Source organism: Camelus bactrianus, chromosome 7, assembly GCF_048773025.1.
Source record: "Camelus bactrianus isolate YW-2024 breed Bactrian camel chromosome 7, ASM4877302v1, whole genome shotgun sequence".
Taxonomy (NCBI): domain Eukaryota; kingdom Metazoa; phylum Chordata; class Mammalia; order Artiodactyla; family Camelidae; genus Camelus; species Camelus bactrianus.
Window position 1 is genome coordinate 62,088,586 of NC_133545.1, and position 24,523 is coordinate 62,113,108.

Below are 24,523 nucleotides of genomic sequence, written 5' to 3' on the forward strand. Positions count from 1 at the left end.
TCTTCCTGCTCCAAACCTCTGTTGATTCATCCTATTGGTTTCCTGCTATGTGAACCATAACCAGTGCCCACCGATTGGTGGCCTTTGCTTCCCTAATGTTCTATCAATGCTGAAAATTTGAAGGGACCCTGCTGCTACACTGGACCTGAGATAATAGCCACAGGAACCAAGTCTATGACACCTCAGATTCCCCACTGTGCCTTGAAAAGTATTGTGCACCTAGTAGCACCTCAGTATTGATTTTGGTTGAATGAGTAAAAACAACTTTTCATTCCCATTACACAACTGACTATTCAGTGGAATTCAGAATAAGAGTGTTCCATTTTACAACACACAATTCTAAAATAGTGGTTTTCCCCTGAGATTGTATCGCAGTCTGAAATGAGAGAACAGTATGACAGGGTTCTAGTGCAGTCACAGGAAAGAGGCATTCATTTCTCTTCACTTTTGTCCCCCATCTCCAGTTCCTGATTACTTTGGATCCTATTTGAAGGTACTAACTGCTATGTTTGCTTACTGAAAGCAGGGTCATCTCATGTATACATCTTAAAATCAATTCATAGGTTTCCTTCAGATGCCTCTGTGTCTTAAGGAAGCAAATATGTGTAAAGTGTATGTTCCATAGCTAAATATGATTGATTGTTTTGCATCTTCACTTTCTGTTGTATCTTAGGAAATTTGTTTCCCCATTGGTAGATTGGTCAGAAAATGCTGACATAATAGAGAACCACTGTGGGAATCTGCAGATTAAATGTTGGCTTGCCAGTATCCAAAATAACTTTAGCATGGCATGAATCATGGTGTTTCAAAGGCAGCAGGGTTGGCAATCTAGTCAATCTTTCCATAGTAAAGGTGAAGAAATTGAGACCCCAAAAGTTTAAGTGACTTTTGAAGAACACTTAGTTAGTTATCAACAAAATCGGGATTTAATCTAATCACTGCATTGTATCATTCCACACAATGAGAGGTGAGCAGTCATTTTTTTTTTAAATCAGAACCATTGTGTGGATTATTTCTGAGCAAACCATCCATAGCCTTAACCAGTTTATAAGTTCCTTAATAGTAGGAACTGTTATACATTTTTTATCTGTCACATATTAAATATATTATCTAATACTTAGTATCTCTCAACACAAGTATTTTTTGATTACTTGATTAACTGAATACAGAATTAATATATAATTAGATAATAATTTATTGTATAACTCATAATACAATTAGAAAACCAGAAACCATTTTGAGATAGGATATACTACTTAACATTTTTTAGAGAGGTAGTATGAATGATTAAATGCATATATTTTAGAATTCCAGATCTGCTATTTAATAACTATGTGACCATGGGAAAAATAACTTTTAAAATATCTCTTTCATTTTATCGTGGAAATAACATCATGTGGTTGCTTTAAAGATTAAATGTGGTTGTCTGCATAAGTGCTTAAAATGCCTTCAGATGGTGAATATCCAACAAATGTTGGCTATGAGCAGCTGAAAAAATGAGCACAATAGTGCCTAAACCTTAAGGTTTTTAGAATATAAGTCAGGAAATAGACCGGATGAGAAAAATCTATCTACTGGGGGATGTTTTTTTAAATCTCTCTTTTTATTTATCCTCTGAAGAAATCAGTGGGCAATGTGTCTTCATCTGCAGGCAGTCTGGTGCCATAGAAATAGTAAAATGCTACAGAAATACCGGAGTGTGAGGAAAACATCATGAGATATCCATGATTAAGTAGTTTATTGGTGATCGATGAAGATTTGTTAATGATAATGAAGACTTATTTTTTCCAAATGGAACTAGGTTGTGGGGAGAAATTTTTAAAAATTCTTTGACTGTTAAAGTGTTATGAAAATATGAAACATTCCTCTATTTGTACAAATTTGTGCTCCATGTAAAACAATGTATTTTATACATATTTGCATGACCTATCCTAGCACTGAGAAGAAAAATAGATAATACTCAAAGAAAGGTTGTCGGAGAGAAAATAGTGGCCATAATATATTTTTAAAATGCTTTCAAGTGCAATTTCATTTTCAGAAAGGTGGAATTTGTCTAACCAGGTTGCAGATTTATCAATACATGACTCAAAAGCTTAGTACCACAATCATAATGACAGTGTCTATAAAATTATACCCTAAGTTTCAAGGCTTTCACTATTGCAAATAAGTTCAATCACATCTCAAATAGTTTCCAGTTCCATGGATATCAGAATAAAACACTTTTAGGTCCTTATCATTTATTGGGAGTCTAAATGAGGACCCATTTGCCCAAGTTTAACATAAAGACTTGATGGAAAATAAAATGCTGCTAAGCTTTCCCAAACTCAGAAACTGTATTGTTACTATTTATATCACCCCTTTATTTCTTTTTTCAATTAATGCAGATGGACCTTATGGACTTCGAGTTAATTCTGATAAAGGGCTAAAAGTAGGGGAAGTGTTTACTGTTGATATTGGAGAAGCCATCTTGTTTGATTGTTCTGCTGATTCTTATCCTCCCAACACCTACTCCTGGATCCAGAGGACTGACAATACAACATATGTCATTAAGCACGGGCCTCGCTTGGAAGTTGCATCTGAGAAAATAGCCCAGAAGACAGCTGACTATGTGTGTTGTGCTTACAACAACATAACTGGAAGGCGAGATGAAACTCATTTCACAGTCATCATCACTTCTGTAGGTAAGTGTAACATAAAAGGCAGGGATTCCAGTGAAACACAAATGCACACTAGCCTTGCTCTACCCTCTTTTATACCTATGTGGAAGAAAGTATCATTTTGGAAGTCTTCACATACTTTAAGAAACCCTATCCTGAGTTAACTAAGCCATGGTTTCTAAGAGTCAAAGATAGAAAATCCAAAGAATGATGGAGAGAGAATTCAATTGCTATCTCTGAGGGGCTATAAAGAAAAAGGAAATTTAATATATTACTGCTAAATGTGCATTTTTGCTTTCTTGATTTTACAAACAGGAATATAAGAGAAGCAGGCTACTCATTTAAAAGGTTTATATCTAGAGTTGCATTAGGGCAGATAAATAAATATACTTCATGAGTAAGAAATCTGGTTTTCCTATTATCTGGCTCCCTTCTCACTGTCCATCATGGGCTCCCCTTCTTCTTTCACCATTTAAAACCTGAAATCTATGAAAGTCCTCAACAGGGGTCTCAACACCTTGGAAACTACAAAATTTTGTAAGTCTGTGAAATTTGGCATTTTCTAGAAATCATCTGATTTTCAGAAAGGTCATCATTCCACAGATGGTTAAGAATCACTGCCTAAAATATTTATGTCCACCAAATTCTTAACTTTCTGAGGCTTCTCTCTCTCTCTTCAGTATGATTTCATTGTCCTGTGTGGTTTCACTCCCTCCCATGGTTTTATGTGACACTGACACATCCCAAATCTTTATCTTTAAAGGTCTAAAGTTTGTATACCCAGTTAGCTTCTAAACGTCTCTACTCTGAAGTGCCAGACGCAGCATACAGGTCCAGTATATCAAAAGTGAGCCATCTTCTTTCCCCCTAAATTGCTATTCTTTCTGTATTCCCTGTTTAAGTGTACGGCCCTAATATCTACCAACCGGAGCCAGAAAGCAAAATGCCACCTCAGAGTCTTCTCTCTTGCTTATTACTCTGCCCAACTTCCAGTCATCAAGTTTGTCTATTTTCCTTTCTTCCTATCTCTCAAGCCCATTCTCTTCTCTCCTTCTTCCTTCTTTCTTTCTTTTCTTCTTCTCTCTTTCTTCTCTCTCCCTTACTCCTCCTCTTCCTCCTTCTACTCCTCCTCTTCTTCTCCTTCCTCTCCTTCTGCTTTCTGCTCCTCTTCCACCTTTTTCTTCTTTTGCTCTGTCCTCTACAGCTACTACTTCTACTGCTACTATCAAATCCTTCTTGGACTCACATTTGCATGCAGACAAAGTCAAGCCAGAAAACCTGGGGACAGATTTGGACAGGAAGTGGTGGTCAGCATGCCTATGATTGGTGGATGAACAAGTTTGCAAAAGGTACCACCCATTAATATCTTCTCCGTTGATGTCTTCTCTTCCTCTGTCTTTATATCTCTGGTGCCTAGAATAGGGCCCATTACATAGAGTCAATGCATTGTTTATTTTTAATTAATAAAGCAAGAATATAATCCTTATATTTCTTAGGCTAACTTTTTCAGTACTTGGCCCTTGGGCCATGTGCATCAAAATTATCTGGGGAGGTCTAATAATGTATTTTCATTAAGACACCTCAGACTTATCAAATGAGGCAACTAGAACCTGGGATCTGAATATTTAGCAAGCACAAGTGTGACACTTATTTGTTTCAGGTGTTTTTATTTTTCCTCCACAGTCTTTTGAATTTATTTAAAAACCGTTAAAGGGCCATTAAGAATTACAAGACTATCATAAATCTATAGATTGATAAAGAAATGTATGGTAGGTAGGATATTCCCCTGACTCCTTAAAATTGAGGGTAGTCATCTTTACAAAATCATGAGTATATTGAAATTTATATACTTCATGGTGGATTTTTATTTTTTATCATATGAAGAAAATACCACACTCTCTAGAAGAGTGCTATCCAGTGGAACTTTCTGCACTGAAGGAAGTGAAATCTGCTCTATCCATTATGGTAGCCACTACCCTCATTTGAATTTTGAACACTTACAATATGGTTATTTTAACTGAGGAACTGAAGCTTTTATTTTATCTCATCTCTTAATTTTAATTTAAATCTACATAGTCACATACGTGGCTGCCATATTGGGCAATACAGCCCTAGAATTTTTACCTGAATTATGCTTCATTTGGGCAGCAGATAAGAATGTATTTCCCTAATAGGTCCCAAAAGTATATGTGTGTTTGCAGTTATATAAATAAAATACTCTCCATTCATTATTTAGTACCTGTTATGGTCCAAATGCTGAGGTATGCATTGAGAATGCCATTTGAAAACAAATAATTCCTATTAACAGAACACTCACAACCTAATATAAGTGGGAGGCATATATGTAAACACCAAGATGTATCTTTTGCTTTCTATTTTACTGAATTTTTAATAGGCTTAAGCAGCATTTTATCTCAGTGGCTGGCTGAAACATAATTTTGAAACACACCGTAATTAAGCATATAAAATAATTTTGTGGCAATCTGGATGTCATCTTAAACTTGTTCCTCATGCTCACTGCAAGTGAAAACATGGCTATAATATGTAGATGTATAATGCAGTGAAGCCATTCCCATTACCTAAACTTCCTCTATTAATATTTAGCCAAGGTATTTTCATAATATCAGAAGCCCCCAATATTTGATTAAGATCTAATTACCAAGGTCCAAAGACAGCTACAGTCTTAATATCAAATAATTGCCTTTTGTAAAATCTGAAAAACCTGTTTGACCTGTACAAAGACCAGGCATTTGTTATTATTGTAAATAAGAAAAGCAGGTGCTTATTTTTCAGAGGGATTCAGGGTTGTCAACATTCATAACCTCTTTGTGGTTTTTAGAGCTATTTTCCAACCCCCAAATGGCCACAGAACTTTAACTCAAACAGTGGCAAATGGCAAATAAAGTGAGTAGTAATAATGTGTTATAAGTATTTTATTTTTTTAAAGTTTTCCAAATGAATGAATCTCTGCCATGCAGATTAAGAGCACACCAACCTACAGTGAGAAAAACAGACATCACTTGTAACTATCAACTGAGCATTTTCTGACCATCCATTCTGATGGTCTACCTATATTAATATCTGTGGAGAATTTGAAATAATTTAGAGGGATAAGATACCTGCCTTTGAGATATTTTCAAAACCAAAGCACATTTGGTATAACCAGAGTCTAGTTGTGAGAAATAGATTAACATCTTTGTTTTTAATGAGATAAAGAATATGGCCAACTAAAAAGTTTCAGCCATAAGATATGGGAGGCAGAGGAAAACGAAGTCAAAGATGACTCCAAGGTCACAAATATGGAAAGAAAATAACAAGGTCCGGAAATAATCAAAAGTTTTATTAGGGACTTTCAGCTGGGGAGAGGAAGACTGGCGAATGCAACAATTAGCTCTGTGTTTTCCTGCCTGTGTGGGACTGGACCAGATGGTGCCTTCCACCTCTGCAAGCTATGATTCACATCTAATTTGAGATATCAGTTATCTCTGTATCTTAGTGGAGCTATCCTAAAGAAAACAAGGCAAGTAGGCAAAGTCACATGGCTAGTAAGTGATAAAAAAAAAAATCTGAATTCAAAACCCTTTTTTAAACCACTGTACAAACTGTCTCCCTTGATGTTCTTATCTGAGACTACCAATAAGATATGTAAAAGATACCCATGTCACTTATATACAAGATATGTAACATTTATGTACAAGATAGTGTGTATTTTCTTATCACCTTAACTAATTTTTTGCTATATATAGTTAGATACTCTGGTTTGTCTAGATATGTGTCTATATCAGTGAGAAAGTATGAAATATGTGTAACTAAAAATAATATCTAGTATATAAATTTCAAGGAAAGAATAGCAATTAAAGTAATAAATTAGCATTCATATTTTGAAAAAACAATGATATTATCACCTCAATTGAAGACTTCTTTGAATGCAGGTGTCCCTACTTTAAAATGTAACTAGGCCTAAATCACTATTGTGACATGCAATATATATATAAAATGAAAATGTTTATGATCATAATTCAAATATTCACATTTAATGAAAACACTCCAATGTATAAATTATTACAATTCTCAAGGGTCACATGGCCATAGTTTGAGATTTAGCCATAATAGAAATATTTTGAATTTGTACATGATCCTAAGAAATTTGTAATTCTTTAATATTTATTTCTATTACACACCTTTTCATGAAGAAGAGAAGGGGGGAAATGACCCTACTGCTAGGCAGGAAAATGAATTTTCTAATTTCTTCAGTCTACCTAGAAATTTCTCATATGAAGATCTCCAGGAGAGGTATTTCACTTTGGACCACGGGAGAAAACAACTGAGAAAAACCAGAGCTCTGACATCCAGACCCTGAAACCTTAGGTGACATTCCATGAGCATCTAGCACAGAGTAATTGTGTCTGTCAGGTGGAGCCATGGTAGAGTGTGGAAATTACACGGCCCCCAGGACAGCACTTTCATTTTCATAGGGACATGTATCAGTGGCCATAATCAGCTAACAGCCTGGATGAGAGAGATCTCAGGACTCCATTATGATCAAGAAATAGACACGCTTTCTGGGAGCATATGGCTGTCCTGTTTTAGGTGCAGCCTCTCAAACAGCAGGGCTGCGATACCATGGATACCACACCTCTTGCCCATATTTGCACTTAATATGTTATTTCATTTTATTTGTTTGCCTAAGGAGGGGGCAAATAGCATTTGCACTAAGGCTTTGGTAAATGAGTCGATAATGTTTAAATAATGGGGAGAATGGCATGCTATGTGCTAAAGAGTAGAAGAGTCTCTGAGAGGAGAAAGAATGGGGCTCCTGCATGAATCCACAGCTGCGCTTGAGATCCCTCTACATTTTCTGTCGCAATAGGGTCAGGATTTCCCTGTTGTCTTATTTTCTTCTCTCTGGAAGTCCATTCCTCTAAAACACACTTGCCTGGAGCTGAGATCACAGCAACTGTGCTCCTTTATTTGATCCTGGACGTATTTGGTATTTTTTATTCTGTGAATTTCATATTCTGGACTTGGTAAATCTTGGACGTTTTGGGACAGAGAAGCTGTGTTGAGAGTAGAAAACCAGGATGCGCTAGAGAACAGGGCCTGACAAGGAAGATTGTTTCTTCTAAGAAAAGGACCATCCCTATTCTTCATTCTCCAGGGAAAGGACACTTGACCTTTGCCATAGTCAGGGTTTTGGGCTGACAGGTGCTGGTCACTGCAGGGGGGTTCTCTGGTGGAGGGATAACAGAGGCCAAGGGAGAGAGAGGCAAGAGGGCAATAAGGAAAGAGTCTGAAGAAATAAGGAAGTAACAGTAAAAGGAATGAGTTGGATCCTCTGTAGGACAGAATGTACGAATTTGGTCATTTCAGGAAACACAAATTAAAAGGGACAAAAAAAAGTAATCCTAGTGTAGGTCATCCAGTCATTGTATGTTAAACCTACTACCAGGCATCAGAATCACGGAAGTGCTTGGGAAAGAGCTGGTGTATGCCATACTGTAACTTCAGCATTAGAATGAGAAATACTCTTGAAATTATCATTATTAGCATATTTTCAAGTTTAGGGGAAGAAAAACCGCGGAGACTACGCTAAAATATTTTTCATTACAGAGTGCACTGTAGAAACTCGACTAAATTAGCACTGAATACTTTTTTTAGGGATTAGGAGTTATTGAATTTTGGTAAAGGCTATCAAGAAGAGAGAGTGAGAGCATATTAGATCTGGCATTAGAAAAGGTTGGAGGGAAAACTGGATATATAGGAGCCTACCTGCCAATTATGAAAACCATTCTTTGACCATGGATTGACAGCAAAAATTAAATTTGCAATCGGGGGAAAAAAACCTATGTTCTTGTCTCAGTTTTAAGACTTACTGACTGTGGCACATATTTTCATTTCTCTGAGACTATTTCTTTATCTGTACCTATAAATGGCTCTTTAAATTTCTTTATTATTTTCATCATTACTGATATGACACATGTTCACCAAGTAAAAGGGAAACAAGTGTACATTTGGTTTTATATACATATAATGCATATGCATTTAATTATGCATATCTGAACATTGGCTGGTTTTGATTTCAATATTGGTTCTAAAATGAAGAAATATAGAATTCACTTGCTAAAAGTGGTATCAGAATCTTATGCTGTATCTTAAATCATGCCATTTTATTACTTAGTACTTCTTATCAATTTTTTATTCTTTATTACTCTGCTTTTGTATCATTGCTGGTGTCTCAAGAAGGCATTCTCTTTATCTGATTGACAACCACACCAGAGTATGGGTCCTTCTGAATTTGCACTGTAGAAGTAAAACTGACTAGCTTTTCTTGAGCTTCAAAAATTGTACCTTTAGGACGGTAGGGAATGTGAAAATCAGTCACACAAAGAACAACAAAACCATTTGGGATGCTGAATCTGAAGAAGAGAATTCTAATGGGAGAAGTAAGAATTTTATCAAAGAATTGGGATGGCATCATGCAGAGAAAGGACCTGATTTATTTGTTGTAGTTCCAGTTGGTAGAACTGAGTAGATTTGGGCTTAATAATTTGAAGGAGTTATATTTCGTATATAACGGTCAGGCAGGAGTGGTGGAAAGAGCATACATTTGTAGTCAGCACTAAGTTAAATCTGAATTCTGTACTGGAGTCTTAGCTTTCCCATATTTAATATGGAAGTTATTACTGCATTGTGGAAGCCAGTGGAAGTGGTAAGAGGTAAAAGTATTAGTTTGGGTTAAATTTTCTTAATCTCTAAAGTCTAAGAGACAAATAAAAAGCAAAGAGAGAGGAAAAGAAGAATAAAATAAAATTCTGATAAAACCAAATTTAGACAAAGGAGAGACTAAAAATGTGGGAAATGTAGAAAAAAATAAGATCTAAACTGAAATATATTAGTAATTACATTAAATATTGAAGTTCTAAATATTCCAACTAAAAGACAAATATTGTCCAACTGAATTTTTTGAATCTATTACTTACAAGAGGTACACCTTATATATAAGGATACTGAAAGGTCGAAAAGTAAAAGGATGAACAAATCAACCCTACAGACAGTCAGAAGAAAGCTGGTGTAGCCATACTAATCTCAGAGAAATTGGATAAATTTATTAATACAAGAAATATTACTTTAGATTAAAAATGGACATTTCATAAAAGTGGTCTATTCAGCAAGATGTAAAAATTCTAAATTGTGTGCATCTACTAGCATAGCTTCCAAGTGCATCTAATAAGTACCAAAAATTGACAAAGAAATAGAAAATTTCACAGAGTAGGAGACTTTAGCATATCTGATAGAACAAGCAAACAAAAATTTAGTAAAAATAGAGAAAAACAACTTGACCCAATTGAAATAATACAGACTACTATACACAACAACTGCAGAACACACCATGTTTTCATGTGACCATATATATGGTTGTATTTTTTAATCTCAACAATCTTCAAAAGACTGTATATCAAGCAGGGTGTGCACTGTAACTAGAGTTGAATTCAACTAAAAATCAATAAAAGAAAGAAAACTAGAAAACTCCCAAACATAAGGAAATTAAACAATATGCTTCTAAATAATCCCTAGGATAAATAAGAAATCTCAATGAAAATTATAAAATATTTTGAACTTAATGAAAATACTTTTCAAAACTCAGGGGGTGTTGTTCTATTAATAAGATTGTCTACAAGAGAGTGATAGAGAAATTGTTGATAGTTACACTTAAGAAAGTGTTGGAGATAATACAGATTAAATTTAAATGTGCATTGTGTTTGCAGCCATTACATTATATATGGGCAAAAAAAAATTGAGGAAATGTTCTTCCAGGATTCAAAAACTATTATCCAGTTCATCAAAGAAGTCATTCATGTCATTGTTAAATGGTGTATGTCGTTGTTTCACTTTCGGTTTATTAAATATCAACCAACATTCATGTTGAAACTACACTTGTTCATCTATGATGTAAGCTATTTCTTTGCTGAATTGGTTAGTAACTAAGCATTTATTTGGAGTCTAATTTTTTCAAAACATGGTTGAATCTCACCTATAAGTTAAAAATGCAAGAGTTCAGCAAAAATCAACAAAAGTATTCCACAAGAATCAATTAGCTACATGGAATTAACAATAAAGAGTAATGCATATTTTATTATTAATTCTGAATTATGTGCTACATATCCTTCATATCAGTAAAATTTATAACTTTTGTATGTGTATATATGCATACAATTTTTTGATACTCAGTTTCTAGCATGCCATTGGATATAGTGTTCTATTTACATAATAAACTTTATGTAAAACTCTCTGGCCATCTCAAATCATATAAGATCATAGCAGTAAGGGAACCGAAAGGCCAATCACTCCTCATTTTGCTAATGTGAAAATCCAGACGCTTAGAGTCAAGTGGCTCACTCAAAATTGCCCAACTCTTTAGAGAGAACAAAGCTGTGAAGTAGGAAAGAAAGTCTAAGACTTCACAAAGAGGTGACCTAAGTGCTAAAGTAATTTCAAACTAAAAAGTTGGCTTTCTAACGGTAGGGAATATAAATTTTTCTACAAATTATTAGCAGAGAGAAAAGGAGGAACAAATCCTATTTCTAATAAGTTTTGTGATGTTCTGGTCTAAATCAAAACCAATAAATTGCCATTGTAATCCATTTTATAACACCTTGCATTTATTTCTTCCCTCTGAAGTTGAAAAGTTTAATTTAAAATCTGTCTAAAAGCAATAAATATTGCACAGCTACTATAATCCCACAAAAAGAACATTTTAAGAACACAGTTCTCTGAATGCATATCCAAAATTTATAAACATCCCATCTGAGATGATAAAGATTTTTGGCAATGAAAAGCAACCTGCTTAAACTCATAAGGACTTAAAAAGGGAACTCCAGAACAGCATTGTATGGGAAAATTAGAGGAGGTATAATAATTTACAGGACTTTTTAAACTGAAATTTAACATATATGATCTACACTACATTATGAAAAGATTCTGGGAAGATTAAAAAGTGAAAGTGTTGTAGGTAGAAAAACCGAGCAAGTATATATAGGTCCACAATGAAAGAACAGAAAGATTAAGCTTTCATCCTTATCTTGGCTGCTGGAGACCTCAGCAGAGGCTTTGTGGTGGAAGATGACAGGATGCAGGCTGGATATTTATTGCAGAGCTGGGTGGCCACCATGTTCGTCACCACACCCAGATGCTCCAAGCTCTTCTCCACCATGGCAGAAGAGAAGTGGCATCCCATGAGTTTCATTCCCCATTAAGCTGGACAGAGACAGACAGTTGTCACAGTCCATTTCCACATCAATATCTGATTCACATGATAAAATGGAAGACATCTGTTACTCAATTTTGTTGAAGATCATAACAACTTCCCACTTTACAGATTAACTCTGACTAAAACATGTTATAGTCTGGAACTCGTGTTAACATTGCCACACTTAGTAAGTTGTGTTAAAACAACATCAAGTGAGCCAGCACAAAGTGTCAAGATCCTGGGGTCCCATCTGGACTCTGCCTCTTCCTACCTGAGTGACCTTGGGCAAGCTTCAGCTTTCCCATCTATAAGCAGGGATGATAATAATAGTACCTTTCTAATAACGTTGTTGTGAACATGGGTTAATATGTGTCATGTACTCTTAGAACAGAGCCTGACATAGTATAAGCACTTAGCAGGTGTTAGCAATTAGCCCTGTATTTTATATAGGAATATTAACAAAAGGAATGGCTTGCAAAACAAAGTGAATTTATTCACAAGGTGGAAATTTAAATATTTTATTACAATCACACACATTCTATTTTAGAGATTAAAATTTCTTTACAGGTCAAAAGATAGTAAAGTATATTTGAAATTAACACCTCCCCTCTCACACCTTTAATCATATACCACTTCCCTAGAAAATCCACATACCTGAATAATGCTGAAAGAGTGAGGTGGAAGGAGAGAGAGAGAGATCAACCTAGCATCTTGGGATGTTTTATGCAATGAGATCAGAGATCTAAATTAAATGCTGGCGAATACTATTGAAAAGCATGATGTGAGCTGTTTGCTACATTTAGTACAGCAGCTGGGTATTATCCTGGACAGCTCACCACATTTCTGATCACAAATATCCTTGGAGAGTTTAGTGTATATTCTAAAAGAAGTGCACTCCTTCTGTTTGGTCATTTGGTCTCTTCTCAGATTCATTCTCTCTTTCTGTCTCTCTCTTCCTTTCTCTCACTCACTCTTTCTTTCTCTCTCTCTCTCTCTCTATATAAATACATACATATATACATACCTATAATTATGTATGTGTATGTAGTTATAACCTTATATGTATATATATATTGGCAGTAGTGTACCATAAAGGATAAAGCATAAACAAATCAAACTATATAATTTATTATTGATCTTTAATAAAAATATTAACAGTATATTTGTCTCTTTATTTAGGAATAGAGAAGCTTGCACAAAAAGGGAAATCATTGTCCCCTTTAGCAAGTATAACTGGAATATCACTCTTTTTGATTTTATCCATGTGTCTTCTCCTCTTATGGAAAAAGTATCAACCCTACAAAGGTACGTTAAAATTAGAAAAAAAATTAAATAGTTTTATATGTGTACTCAAAAGTATCTTACTGTGTTTTTTTCTTTCTTGATTATAGTTATAAAACAGAAGCTAGAAGGCAGGTAATGCATATGTTTCTATGAAAATAATGTTTTTCTTAAATGCTTTTCCCTCAATGATTAAGACTGACAGAAATGCCAATTTGTCTTTTCAGGCCAGAAACAGAATACAGGAAAGCGCAGACATTTTCAGGTAATGGTCAGGCTGAAAAGGGCTTTTATCAATGTTAATGTGTATTAATTAATATTGTTGATATCAATTATTTCATATAATGTACTGTTGATATAACAGAATTCACATGAGGTAATACTGGCAATCCCTTGGTGGGATTTCTGCCTTCACTTCACCAAGTGCTATCCCTTGTATTTGTTTTATCTAAGTCATAGAAGTCTGTAAGATAAGCCTGAAAGGCACTTTCAACTCCATTCTACAGACAGGAGAACCAAGGCTCAGAGAGGTTGTCACTTGCCCACCATCACTGAGTTCTGCTGAATCCTGTTCCATTTTTTTAATTCTTATTTTTTATTAAACTGTGGTCGATTTACAATTTTAGTTTTAGGTGTACAGTAAAGCAATTCAGTTATACATATACATACATGTATATATTTTCAGTTTCTTTACCATTACAGCTCCTTACAAGAAATTGAATATAGGTCCCTGTGCTATAGAGTAGGCCCTTGTTGTTTATCTCTTTTATATGTAGTAGTTAGAATCCTGTTCCATTGATCTTATTATTATTTTGAAAATGCCCAGCAATTCTCTCACTGTGTCAATTCCTAAGGCTGGAGCTCCATCCCAGGGAGAAGAAGAAAGGTTTGACAGGTGTGCTGCTGCTTTGTCCCCAGCGGTGCCCCTCACTGCTGACTTCTGACTCCCCACTGAGTCACAGTGATAAGTTAACGACGGGGCTTCTGCTCAGACCTCAGGGTCACAGGAACTGAGTTTCTGTCCTATATATACCACTTGCCCCTAATATTGCCTTGGGAAAATTGATTATTTTTCCTGACCTCTACTCATCTATACAATAGAGATCATAACTTCAGCCCAGTGTTGCTCTGAGAATTAAATGCAATGACGTAGATGGAGTGTCTAATATGATGCCCAGATGCTTAGTCAATGTGGGTCTTCTTCCTCTTATCCACTCCTTTCTCACAAATGACAGAATGTCAGGTTTCAGGGAGGCCCCAGAGACCATCTGGTTCCTGCCAACCACCCACTTCTGTCATTTTACAGATGATAGTTTAGGTGATATTGCACTTGTATTATATTTTGTATGTACGGGCAGCTATAGTTTTTATCTATTCTTATGAGTCCTGGTGGTGTCTGATAGATGTAGCAGAGAACTGTAGATACTATGGGTAGAGTAAGAGCTGCTGTGACTGCCAGACTGAAGCTTTAGCGTCCCAAGTCTCTGGTACCTGAGTGTTACAAAGGACAAGCCTGCCCACGTGTGTTTATTTGAATATACGATACACTGTTCCCACATCAGACTTGAAAAATAATTGTCCCAGTTCAGTTTCAATTTTCAACTTCAAAAGGAGTGATTTCCAACACTACTTAGTGGCAACATGACTACAGGGGATTAGGAAATGTTCAATTGGTTTTATACACCTACCACTTGAAGCAAACGATAAAGGTAAGTTTTATAACATTTTAAAAAAAAATAGCAATTCAAGGCATTTGGTTTGTAAGTAGTATTTGTTTTCCATTTCAGGCCATGAAGATGCTTTGGATGACTTTGGAATATATGAATTTGTTGCTTTTCCAGATGCTTCTGGTGTTCCCAGGGTTGGTTTTCCTAGTGGCTGATTAGCCCAGAAGTAGCATTCTGCTTCACCAGAGGTGTAAGCAGCCTTTATTTAAACACATGGGCGGTGTGGTCAGATAGCTGCATTACCCTGAGCAGTGTTTATTCACTCTGTAATGAATGACATTGCCGGATCTGAGGGGCTAAATCGTCTTTCTCAGCCTCTATCTGTAACGCTAACACAAATAAGGAAGTTACATTGACTGATAAACAGCTCAGTGAAGAGAGAATTAAATAGGTTGAAAATCAAGAGAACTGAATAAATAGGGGACAGAGAGACCCTGGTTTAAATCATTCTACACCATTTTGATGACTGCAGCCTTTTGCTTGACTGACTCTCTTATTCAGTTTCCCCTTCATTTCCCCTTCATATCTCCTGAGGATACTGCAAAGACAATTGATTATACCATTGAAAGTACCTTATGCTCTTCAGAAGAAAGTTACCATATAAAGCCAGAGTATGCAGGTACATATCTGTATTTTTATCCTAAAGGTGCATGAGATATGAAAGGGAGAACAGTCAATACCATTTTTTTCAGTTTGCACAGACAAGGTCTTTTAAAGCAATCAGTTTGGTTTAACAGACATGCAGAATGTTTCTCTGAGTTAATCAGCTCATTGACATTTTTATAGATTTGTGCATAACCGACCTTTCCTCTGCTTTCTTATTCCCCTATGATTGTTCACTTAAGGAAGGGGCCAGAAATGGACTAGTTGCTTCTGGGCGTTCTCATTTCTTTTTTTAAAAAGAACTATTTGTCGTTAGGGATTGGTTATCCCAACTTGATCAGAGAATTCTATCAATGTGTAAGGTTCATCCAGTAAGTTACTTAGCCACAGGCTTTATTTCTCAAGTGCCATGCAAGTAACGGAGGATTGATTGATTTCACCCTCCTGTGGGTGGGTCATAGCACCAGTGCCCCCCTCATCACAAGTGAAGGGCAGAACTGCATTGCAAAATCTTTCAATGTCCTGTTCAGTCTCAGATAGGGAGGATTGGCTCACCCTTCACTTCTACAACAAAAAGACAAAAATAAATATTTGGTGGATCAGTTATTTCAGACAGCTTCTCACCATGACAGAAAGCACTCCTCTCAGGTGTGTCTTTTAAATGGGAGAGCAGGAAACTAGAGAGCTAATAAGCCTGAGAATTGAATTTCTAAACTCAAAAGTTTCTTCACTTAAAATAATGCATAGTTTTTATTCTTAGGAATACATTAGAAAAGAGTGAGATCTGTGTAAGAAACTTTAAACTTAGCCTTACAATTAATCAGTACTCAGTTTAAGGATTTTGTTGAGAGGCCCTCTATTTGCACAAAATTCACAGTTCTAAAGAACTGAGGCAGAGAAATGAGCGCTTGATTGCATATCAAGCCCCGTTTATTTCTGTCATAAGTAGATTTGGAACCAGGCCCATCTTCAAAGCTGAAAACTCCTGAGAAATCAGCTGAGGTCCTTCAGTAACAGTTCCAGGTGCTTTGAGGAGATGTGGGAAAACAACACCAGCAACCCAAGGAGGAGGTGGAGGACCAAACATGAGTAGGAGGATCTGTGTGAGAAACAGCCAGAAGGGCAGTTATGTGTGAAGATCAGCAGCCAAATGCAATGGCTTTGAGAAGAAAAGGAGTAATAAAAATAATGTCAAGATCTCAAAATGGAACTTAACAAGGGAAATAAATTGAATTACTAACTTTATGAGTTTTTAAAACCCAGAATCCTCTTTAAGCTTGTGGTACATGTACAGATGACTACGCCTCCTCTCTCTATTTGCTGTACATTTCATTGTCCATTTAGCACTTCTTTTTGGGAGTTGGACAGAAAGCAATGGCATGAAATGAACACATTTATTACTTGCTATCAGCTCGAATAGTAGGTTAGATGTGTAAGTCAGTCATTATCCATAGATTGCTTTTATCATAGCCCCTGAATACCTCTGTACCAAAGAAAATCAAGAGTTGACCTTAAACACAAAGTCTAAACCAAAATCCCCTTGACACAAAAATGATAGGATGAGTCACATAGCCTAGGACTGCCATAAGCACTTTAACAAGTGGAATGGAAACAAGGCAGTTTCCAGCAAAACCTAAAGCTAAGATGTTCCATTGTAACCTAGCAGGTAAAATTGGAGTGAGATAAACAACTCTTCAGATGATTTATCAAGGGCAAAATGTCTTCTAAGTGTATCTGTATAAATATAAAGGACTGAAAGTGGTCAAAAGTATGATGAAAATAGGATGAGTTTGGGATGAAGAGGGGAACCAGACTTCAGGTAAGTAATTGGAAAGCTGTGTTTACAAGAAGAACAGTATCAAGTATAGGGAATAGGAGTTAATAAAACACAAATACAAATTTCAATAAAATACATGTTGGTCTTAACCAGATAAATACACCACTATACTTTCCACATTCATCGAAGCCTTTAGTTTTTAGAGCCCGTTACTGCATTCAAACCAAAACATCTTCCTTTGTGTGTTTGTGTTTCTTGGTACTGTCTTTACTAATGTGCAGCATGATAAGGACTTTTGTTTATTCTTTCTTCCAAACCTTCCTTGCACATATGATTGGCAAATAGTGTCAAAAAGTTAACTGAGATGTAATATAAAAGCTAATATATATGGTGTCTGACCCAAACTGTCCTGATATCTTCTTTTTTTGCTATTTTTTAATTTGTGTTATATTTCCTTTACAATACTGCCAGCTTTTTTCTTAAATGGAGGGGAAAAAAGTGATAGTTTGTCTTGTGCTGACCTCATAGCTATGCCATTGCACAGACTACCATAGGGTAAGTGCAGGGAACTGTAGCAAGGAGGAGATGGACATTGAAGGGAAGTTCAACAATTCTAATTCTCTAATCTTCACAACTTCCAGTGTTTTCAACTGTGCAGCATAATGGAAATACTATTACTATTCGGCCAATTTTTTTTAATGTGCCCCATTTTCTAGGTGCCAGCTAGGTCTGTTCCAGCCTCTGACGGTGTACCAGGGCAAGATTTGCACAGTACAATTTACGAAGTTATTCAGCACATCCCTGCCCAACAGCTAGACCGTCCAGAGTAAGTATGAACTTGCATTTTTTTAAATAGAAGTACAGTCAATTACAATGTGTCAATCCCTAGTGTATAACATAATGTCCCAGTCATGCATATACATACATATATTCATTTTCATATGTATGAACTTGCATTTGATGATGCTGCTTTGAAAGGGCTCAGCCTTCAGCCCCCACTATCCCCAGAGTTTGAAAGACTCAGAATAAAAAATATTAAAATAACAAATTATAGCTTCTGTACATTTGAACACACTTCCCCACCTGAAAATAATTTTATGAATTAAAACAGGCTAACACAGAAGTATCTTCTGGGGCCATGCACATGTGGCAGTCCACATCTGGCCAGTGGACTAGATGCAGAGCTCTAGAATTCAGCATTTCCCCCAATGAATCCACATCTAGGAATGAAAGGAATCTTCAGGCTGGCTCTCAATCATTATCATCAAGATAATGTTTTCAGTGGCTGATGATGATTTTCCAGTGGCTACAGTGGTTTTAGAGCCAATGATCTGTCACTATAAATAGGACCAGGAAAAAAACAAACCTGCAAAATGTGCACAACACTGTCACCATTAAATGCCCACTGCTCATAAATAGATTCAAAGCAGTCTACTCCCAGGTCATTAGAACCATGGTGAGGACTGGCCTCACAGCCAGAGAAGTAAAACCTAAGCTGAGGCCAAAGCCAGGAAACTACTTATCCAGTTAACGTCAGGGCTGACACCAAGGAGTCGCCTTCCCTCCCCAGCCGTGGAAAAACTAAGCCTACAGCCTTTTGAAATAATTAAATGAACTTCCCTTTTTTGTTGGCTGTAGCTGCCTGCAGGTGTAACTGCCACAAATCATCTTCCATCATTTCTGTATTTGTCATTTATTGACTTTGAAAAGAACATCAATAACCACACACAGGAACTTCCCCTTTGGCAAAAGAAACAGTTCTAGCAAAGTAATTCATGCACACCTCTGGGTAAATACCAAAAATAACAGCTAGCAGTGGATGAATGCATGAGAAATCGTCTTATGGGAGGAGACTCATTCCCGGGGGGGATGGGGATGATGCAGTCATTTGCGGGCTGAGTAAGTGGCCAGAGCGCCTCAGGGGACCCCTTCAGTGCATTCCTTTTGTCGCAGGGAGTCTGGAGAAAAGGAGGCAGGTAATTTAGGAGCAGACCCTGACAGAGCTGGGAGCTTTTGGTTTGAAAAGAAAAGAAAATTGCTTTACAGCATTATATTATTAATCTAGTAGAACACAATAGTGGAATAGTATTGCATGAGAGTTTAAAAAACTCTCTAAAATGATACCTAACACTCATTACTTTCTGGAATAGAATATGAAGGGATATTTTTACTGTTAAAAAGAAGAAATAGAAAGAATTTTCAGAGTATGTCTGCTTCCTGATTTTAAGATTGTATCCAGTTAAAAAATTTTACCCTATTTAAATTCATTTGTTTTTTCTATCTGTCCTTTATTCTATGTATCTTTTTTTTTTTTCAGTTAGACTGAGGACAAACCAGATGAAAACTTGAGATTTATCTTTTAAGGCTCCCAATAATAAAATAAATGTTGATATTAAACTGTGGAATATGACAGCTACTGTTTCAGAGCACAAAAGAAAGTGATTTGGTGGATTTTGCATGTGGAAAAAAAAATGATTCCCTAAATTAAAAAAAAAAATCATCCTCTGAAACTACACTGCTTTCAGACATGAGCAATATCTTTTGAATTTCTTGGGAATATAAAACTTGATCTCAGAAATAAATCTTCTAAGTTGGAAATAAAGCAGAAAATCTCTTTTTATGCACAGAAAGGACACCAGCTATTGAGGACCTGCTTCTCCCAGGGGTGTCCACCCCAGAACACCAACTCACACTCCCAGCCCCAGTGCCTCCCCTCTCATCTCTGTGGCCACTCTCTTGTCACCTCCATCTTCCCCACCTTCTGAGGAAGTTGCCCTTTGCATGTCTTTGTCTTCCAATGACTTTACCTCCATCCTGAGATTTCTTCCCTCTCTAAATCTGCCTTCTCTTCCTCTGTAAGACCGTCTCCCTTCTCTCTAATATCTCTTTTAAATTTTCCTCCTCTTTCTCTCCTCCAACTCATAACTTTAAAAAGTGTTGTTTTCCTTGAATATGAATATATAATACCTATTCTACATTTTTACAAACAAACAAGTAGACTATTTTCTTTTTATTTCATCAGAAACTGTTTTGTACTTATTTAATTTACAATCAATCCACAAACATTTCCAGGTCAGTAACTACATGCGAGGGATAGAGACCAACTAAGACTCAGTCTCTTAAGGATTTCATAGTTTTGTAGACTCCTGTTTGCTTATTTTAACTAAAGATCGGTGGTCCTTAGTAGAATAAATATTCAATAGAGCAAACATTCCCTAAACATGCAGAAACCATTTTTCTTTACTGATTGCCTATGGGTTTTTTTTTCCTCTAAGTTCAATTAAATTTAAAGATCAATTTCATGAATAATGCAGTATTACAGGTGGTTAGTGGCTGTCCCCACCCTCAACCCCCAAAGTAAATATGCAGCTCTGGGTAAGGAACTGTAACTTACTGCTTTCTTGTACCTCTATTTGACAGTTGGTTCTGAGGTAGGAAAGACAGCCGAAGTATTTTTTATTTGGCTCTTAGACTGTTCTTTTCATTACTGCATGTGTCTATTACCTAACTGGAGTGGTGTTTAACAAATTGGTAAGTTGGCCTGGGTTCATATTCTAGTACTCAGCCCAGCTGCTTGTTTATTGAACTGCATTTCTTTGAATCCTGTCTGTTGACCTCATTAAATGCTCTGGTGCGGTTTGCTTTGAACCCGACTTGTTCACACGATATTCAAGTAAGTAGATCTTTTAGTTTCAAAAGGAATTTTTCTACAGAATTTAGTGATTGCTTATTCTTTTATACTTACTGGTTTGTAAATGTGATTTTCTTGAACTAGTTCAAAACACTCATATTGTTTGCAGCTATGGAAAGGAATAAAAGAATTTAAATTTCTTCAACCCGTAGAACTGGACATCTATAGAGAGCATTTTACGTCTCTCTTCACCAGGTGAGCATTCATGGGCAAAGTAATGCATCGGAGTTAAGTAATGAAAGCACATTTTGAAGAAAAGCAGTGGAAATATATACTTATCCGGAGTCACTGAAGAAATCAAGCCCAATACCTTTTACTCATCACGCCTTTTAATGCAGAAGAGTCATTTATAAAAATCAGACTGCAGGTTTTCCCTCCTACACACTATGCATTGTGCTATGGAGGAGCATGGTGGAGAGAGTTCTCAATGGACAGTCTTCCTCTCAATGGGGAGGAAGAAAAGGACAGACGAGACTTTCCAATTACTTTTTTTTTATCAAATTCTCTACAAAGCTCAATTAATTCTAATCTATATTTTCCCTTTCATCAACACTGATTCTATCCCCTCTAACCTGTAACAGTGGAAACCTTATATTTGTAAAAGTTTCATCAGCCTTTGTATTACAAAATTCCTATTACTGTTAAGATTGCTGTATTTATTTTTTAAATTTATTCCCAAACTTCCTTCTTGCTATTTGTACCACAGAATAATAAAGATAATTGTCACAAATGCAAGACTGCGCCTTCTCTTAGATTGTCAATCACCAATGGCATTGTTGAAAAGGCTTGTAAAACACTGAAGGAAATGACTTATTAAAGTCTCATTTTTATTTTTGTTCAAGGAAAGATGGGTTCAAATAAATTATTCTGTTTTTACTTTTATATGGCCTTGATTCTTTGTCTTGTAGAGTAAATTTTACATAAAAGTCAGATTATAGAATTAGATTTTGTAATCCTTATTTCACAGTGTGCATCAAAGAGAACTACTAAAATAAGACTTTGCTTTGACATGGCTATTTAATTTTCAGGCTTGAAACTTTTACTTTATTGATTTGTAGATTCTGGGAAAGGCCTCCCTCCTTGTATTTTGCTATATTTTTTTAAAACATCAGTTAGAAACTAAGTAGTAGAGCTAAAAACCACCACTTTATAACCCCCAAATGGAGTAACTGATTCAGATAACAATTATCATTAGGTAAGCTTGTGAGGTAAAGGTACCAGATAAAACTACGAGATCCAAGGTTCAGGTTGCAGAAACTCTGTGAGGGGAAGGTGGTCTGAGGCCTAGAGAGAAGCAGGTACACAAAATGGCACAAGGCAACTGTTCAGGGTGCAGTGAAGCCCAAGAAGTGGGGACAGAATGCTCATCTGTCTTCTAGATCTTGAAGACGAAAGACAAATATTTATGTTTATTGACATTGGCTACAGACACTGACCTGGCAGTACTACTCTTTGGGATTTTATTCTGGCCAAATAAAGGTAGAAACAGCCCAAATATACAACAATGAGAGATTTTAAAATGACATAAGGTCCATTCAATGGCCTACCTTGCAACTATTAAAAAAGAACAAATATGACTACATTTTTTTTACTTGAAACCATATCTCATGGTCTATTATTTTATACAGAAGAAAGAAATCAAAATAACAACGTTCCTTTTTGAAAGTATTTCAAGTGAACCACTATATTTATACTGTACCTCCCATGTTTTTGTAGAATCACATATTTTATAGAAATCCTACAACCTACCCTTTCTTCTTTCCCGGTCTTCTTTCTCTACCACTCTTACATATCTTTTTGCCCATTGTTAAATATATAAATATGTATTTATAGATATACTTGGAATATATTTTTATATATTTATGTATATGTGTGTATACACACACACACACACACACATACTTGAAAGTGCAGAAGACTAACCATAAGATAATTAAAATTACCTGTAGAGAGTAGATCTGAAATGTTCTCATGACAAAAAAATTGTAATTATGTGCGGTGATGGAGGTGTCACTAACTTTATTATGGTAATTATTTCACAATATATATATGCACCAAATCACCACACCTTAAACTTACAAACTGTTATATGTCAATTATATCTCAATAAATGTGAAAAAATAATACAAAATCACTTGTAATCTCACCTCTCAGAAATAACCTGTTAGCATTTTCCCAGGCTAGTTATGCATACATTTATTTCTACTCCTTCCAGTTCCAGAAAGGATTTATGGTAGCTCATGTAAATGCATAATATGTCAAGATAAAATAAACCCCCCAAAATAAAGGTTATAAAACAAGATGAAGAAACAATGAGAGTTTACAAAGGCAAAGCGAAATTAGAAATGAGGTTAATAACCTGTATGATGAATTCTCTTTAATCTGGGAGTATTGCTTTATGCACTGAGATCATGCAGCATATACAGGTGGATATCTAAGGAGGGGCCTCTAAACTGAATGTGATTTGTAGTTGTCAGAGGCAAAGAAACATTGCAATCTCACTGCAGGGTTAGGAGAGAGCAGATCAACTTTCCGGTCACCCACTCACTAAGGGTCCATCGGCCTCTCCCTCCTTTCCCAAACTGAATCCCCTCCCTCAAAAAGCCCTGTATCTCTTAGAGAGCAAATACTAATTATAATGAGCTATGCTCCATCTCTGTGTTCCCTTTCCTAGCCCCAAGTCTGGGACACTTCAAACCATTGACAGTCTTAAATAGGTAATAATACGTTATTACCTATTTCTGGAATAGGTAATAATACATTCACATTATTCACAAATCAACATTCTATAAAATGTCTGCACTAACATAGCTGTTCTTACTAGTTTTTAGTTTGGTTTTTGATTTGGCTACTTCTGTGCCTCCCTCCAGAGTTTCTTACCACAAACCAAAGGAAATACACTTACATTTTCAAACTCACTTTTCAATCACTTGTAATTCCTTTCATTTCTGTATCTCTCTCTAACACACAAAAACACACAGACTCTCTTAGCGCATGGTTCCACTCAAAGCAGCAAGGAATTGCTGAAGGGAGAAATGTGAAAGGATCTAGAATCCAATTAACTTTTGCTGTCACTGGTGTGTAACACTGGATGACTCACTGCTTTTTTAGTAAATGGGGATGAAAATCTCATAAATTAATCACGGTTTCCAAGGGAAGGGATGAACCAAACCCAGATGTTCACCTAATTAACAAATTAATCTTTAAAAACCAGCTTCAAGTTCTTTCCTCATTACTAAACATAATCTTAGCTGTTGTTAAAATTTTTTACCTTTGTTACTTCTTCTAACTTGGAATAGAATCATTCCTCTTGCTTATTATTTTTAAAGAGTATATCCTACTGATTGACTTTTAAGCAAAAAATTAAAATACTTATGAATAAAATACTTTTCCTTGTTTTTCTAACATTTGTGCACTTCCATTTAATAAGACAATTTCACTTAAAATAAACTGCACACATACACACTCCAAGAAGGTTCATGTGATCCCTCAGTTCTACAAGATTGTGCACCTTATAAGGTCCTGTTTAGTAAAATTGAG

The 24,523-nt window shown here is 35.9% G+C and overlaps 1 protein-coding gene across 10 annotated transcripts in view; it reads left to right on the forward strand.

The window, feature by feature from the left end:
- The window catches only part of HEPACAM2 (HEPACAM family member 2), a 46,153-nt gene extending 24,736 nt beyond the window's left edge, over window positions 1–21,417 (forward strand). For 4 of the 10 annotated variants that reach the window (XM_045508819.2, XM_045508817.2, XM_045508790.2 and 1 more), the window contains exons 4-10: window positions 2,385–2,681; window positions 13,084–13,209; window positions 13,296–13,320; window positions 13,413–13,450; window positions 14,973–15,046; window positions 18,009–18,118; window positions 21,136–21,417. In XM_045508819.2, the coding sequence (XP_045364775.2) occupies window positions 2,385–2,681; window positions 13,084–13,209; window positions 13,296–13,320; window positions 13,413–13,450; window positions 14,973–15,046; window positions 18,009–18,118; window positions 21,136–21,151 (686 nt within the window). In that variant the 3' untranslated portion in view covers window positions 21,152–21,417. Of the gene's footprint in view, window positions 1–2,384; window positions 2,682–13,083; window positions 13,210–13,295; window positions 13,321–13,412; window positions 13,451–14,972; window positions 15,103–18,008; window positions 18,123–19,609 lie in introns of those variants that run through there. The other 6 variants (XM_074367483.1, XM_074367484.1, XM_045508812.2 and 3 more) reach the window with 5 other exon arrangements.
- The last annotated feature ends 3,106 nt before the right edge of the window (window positions 21,418–24,523 follow it).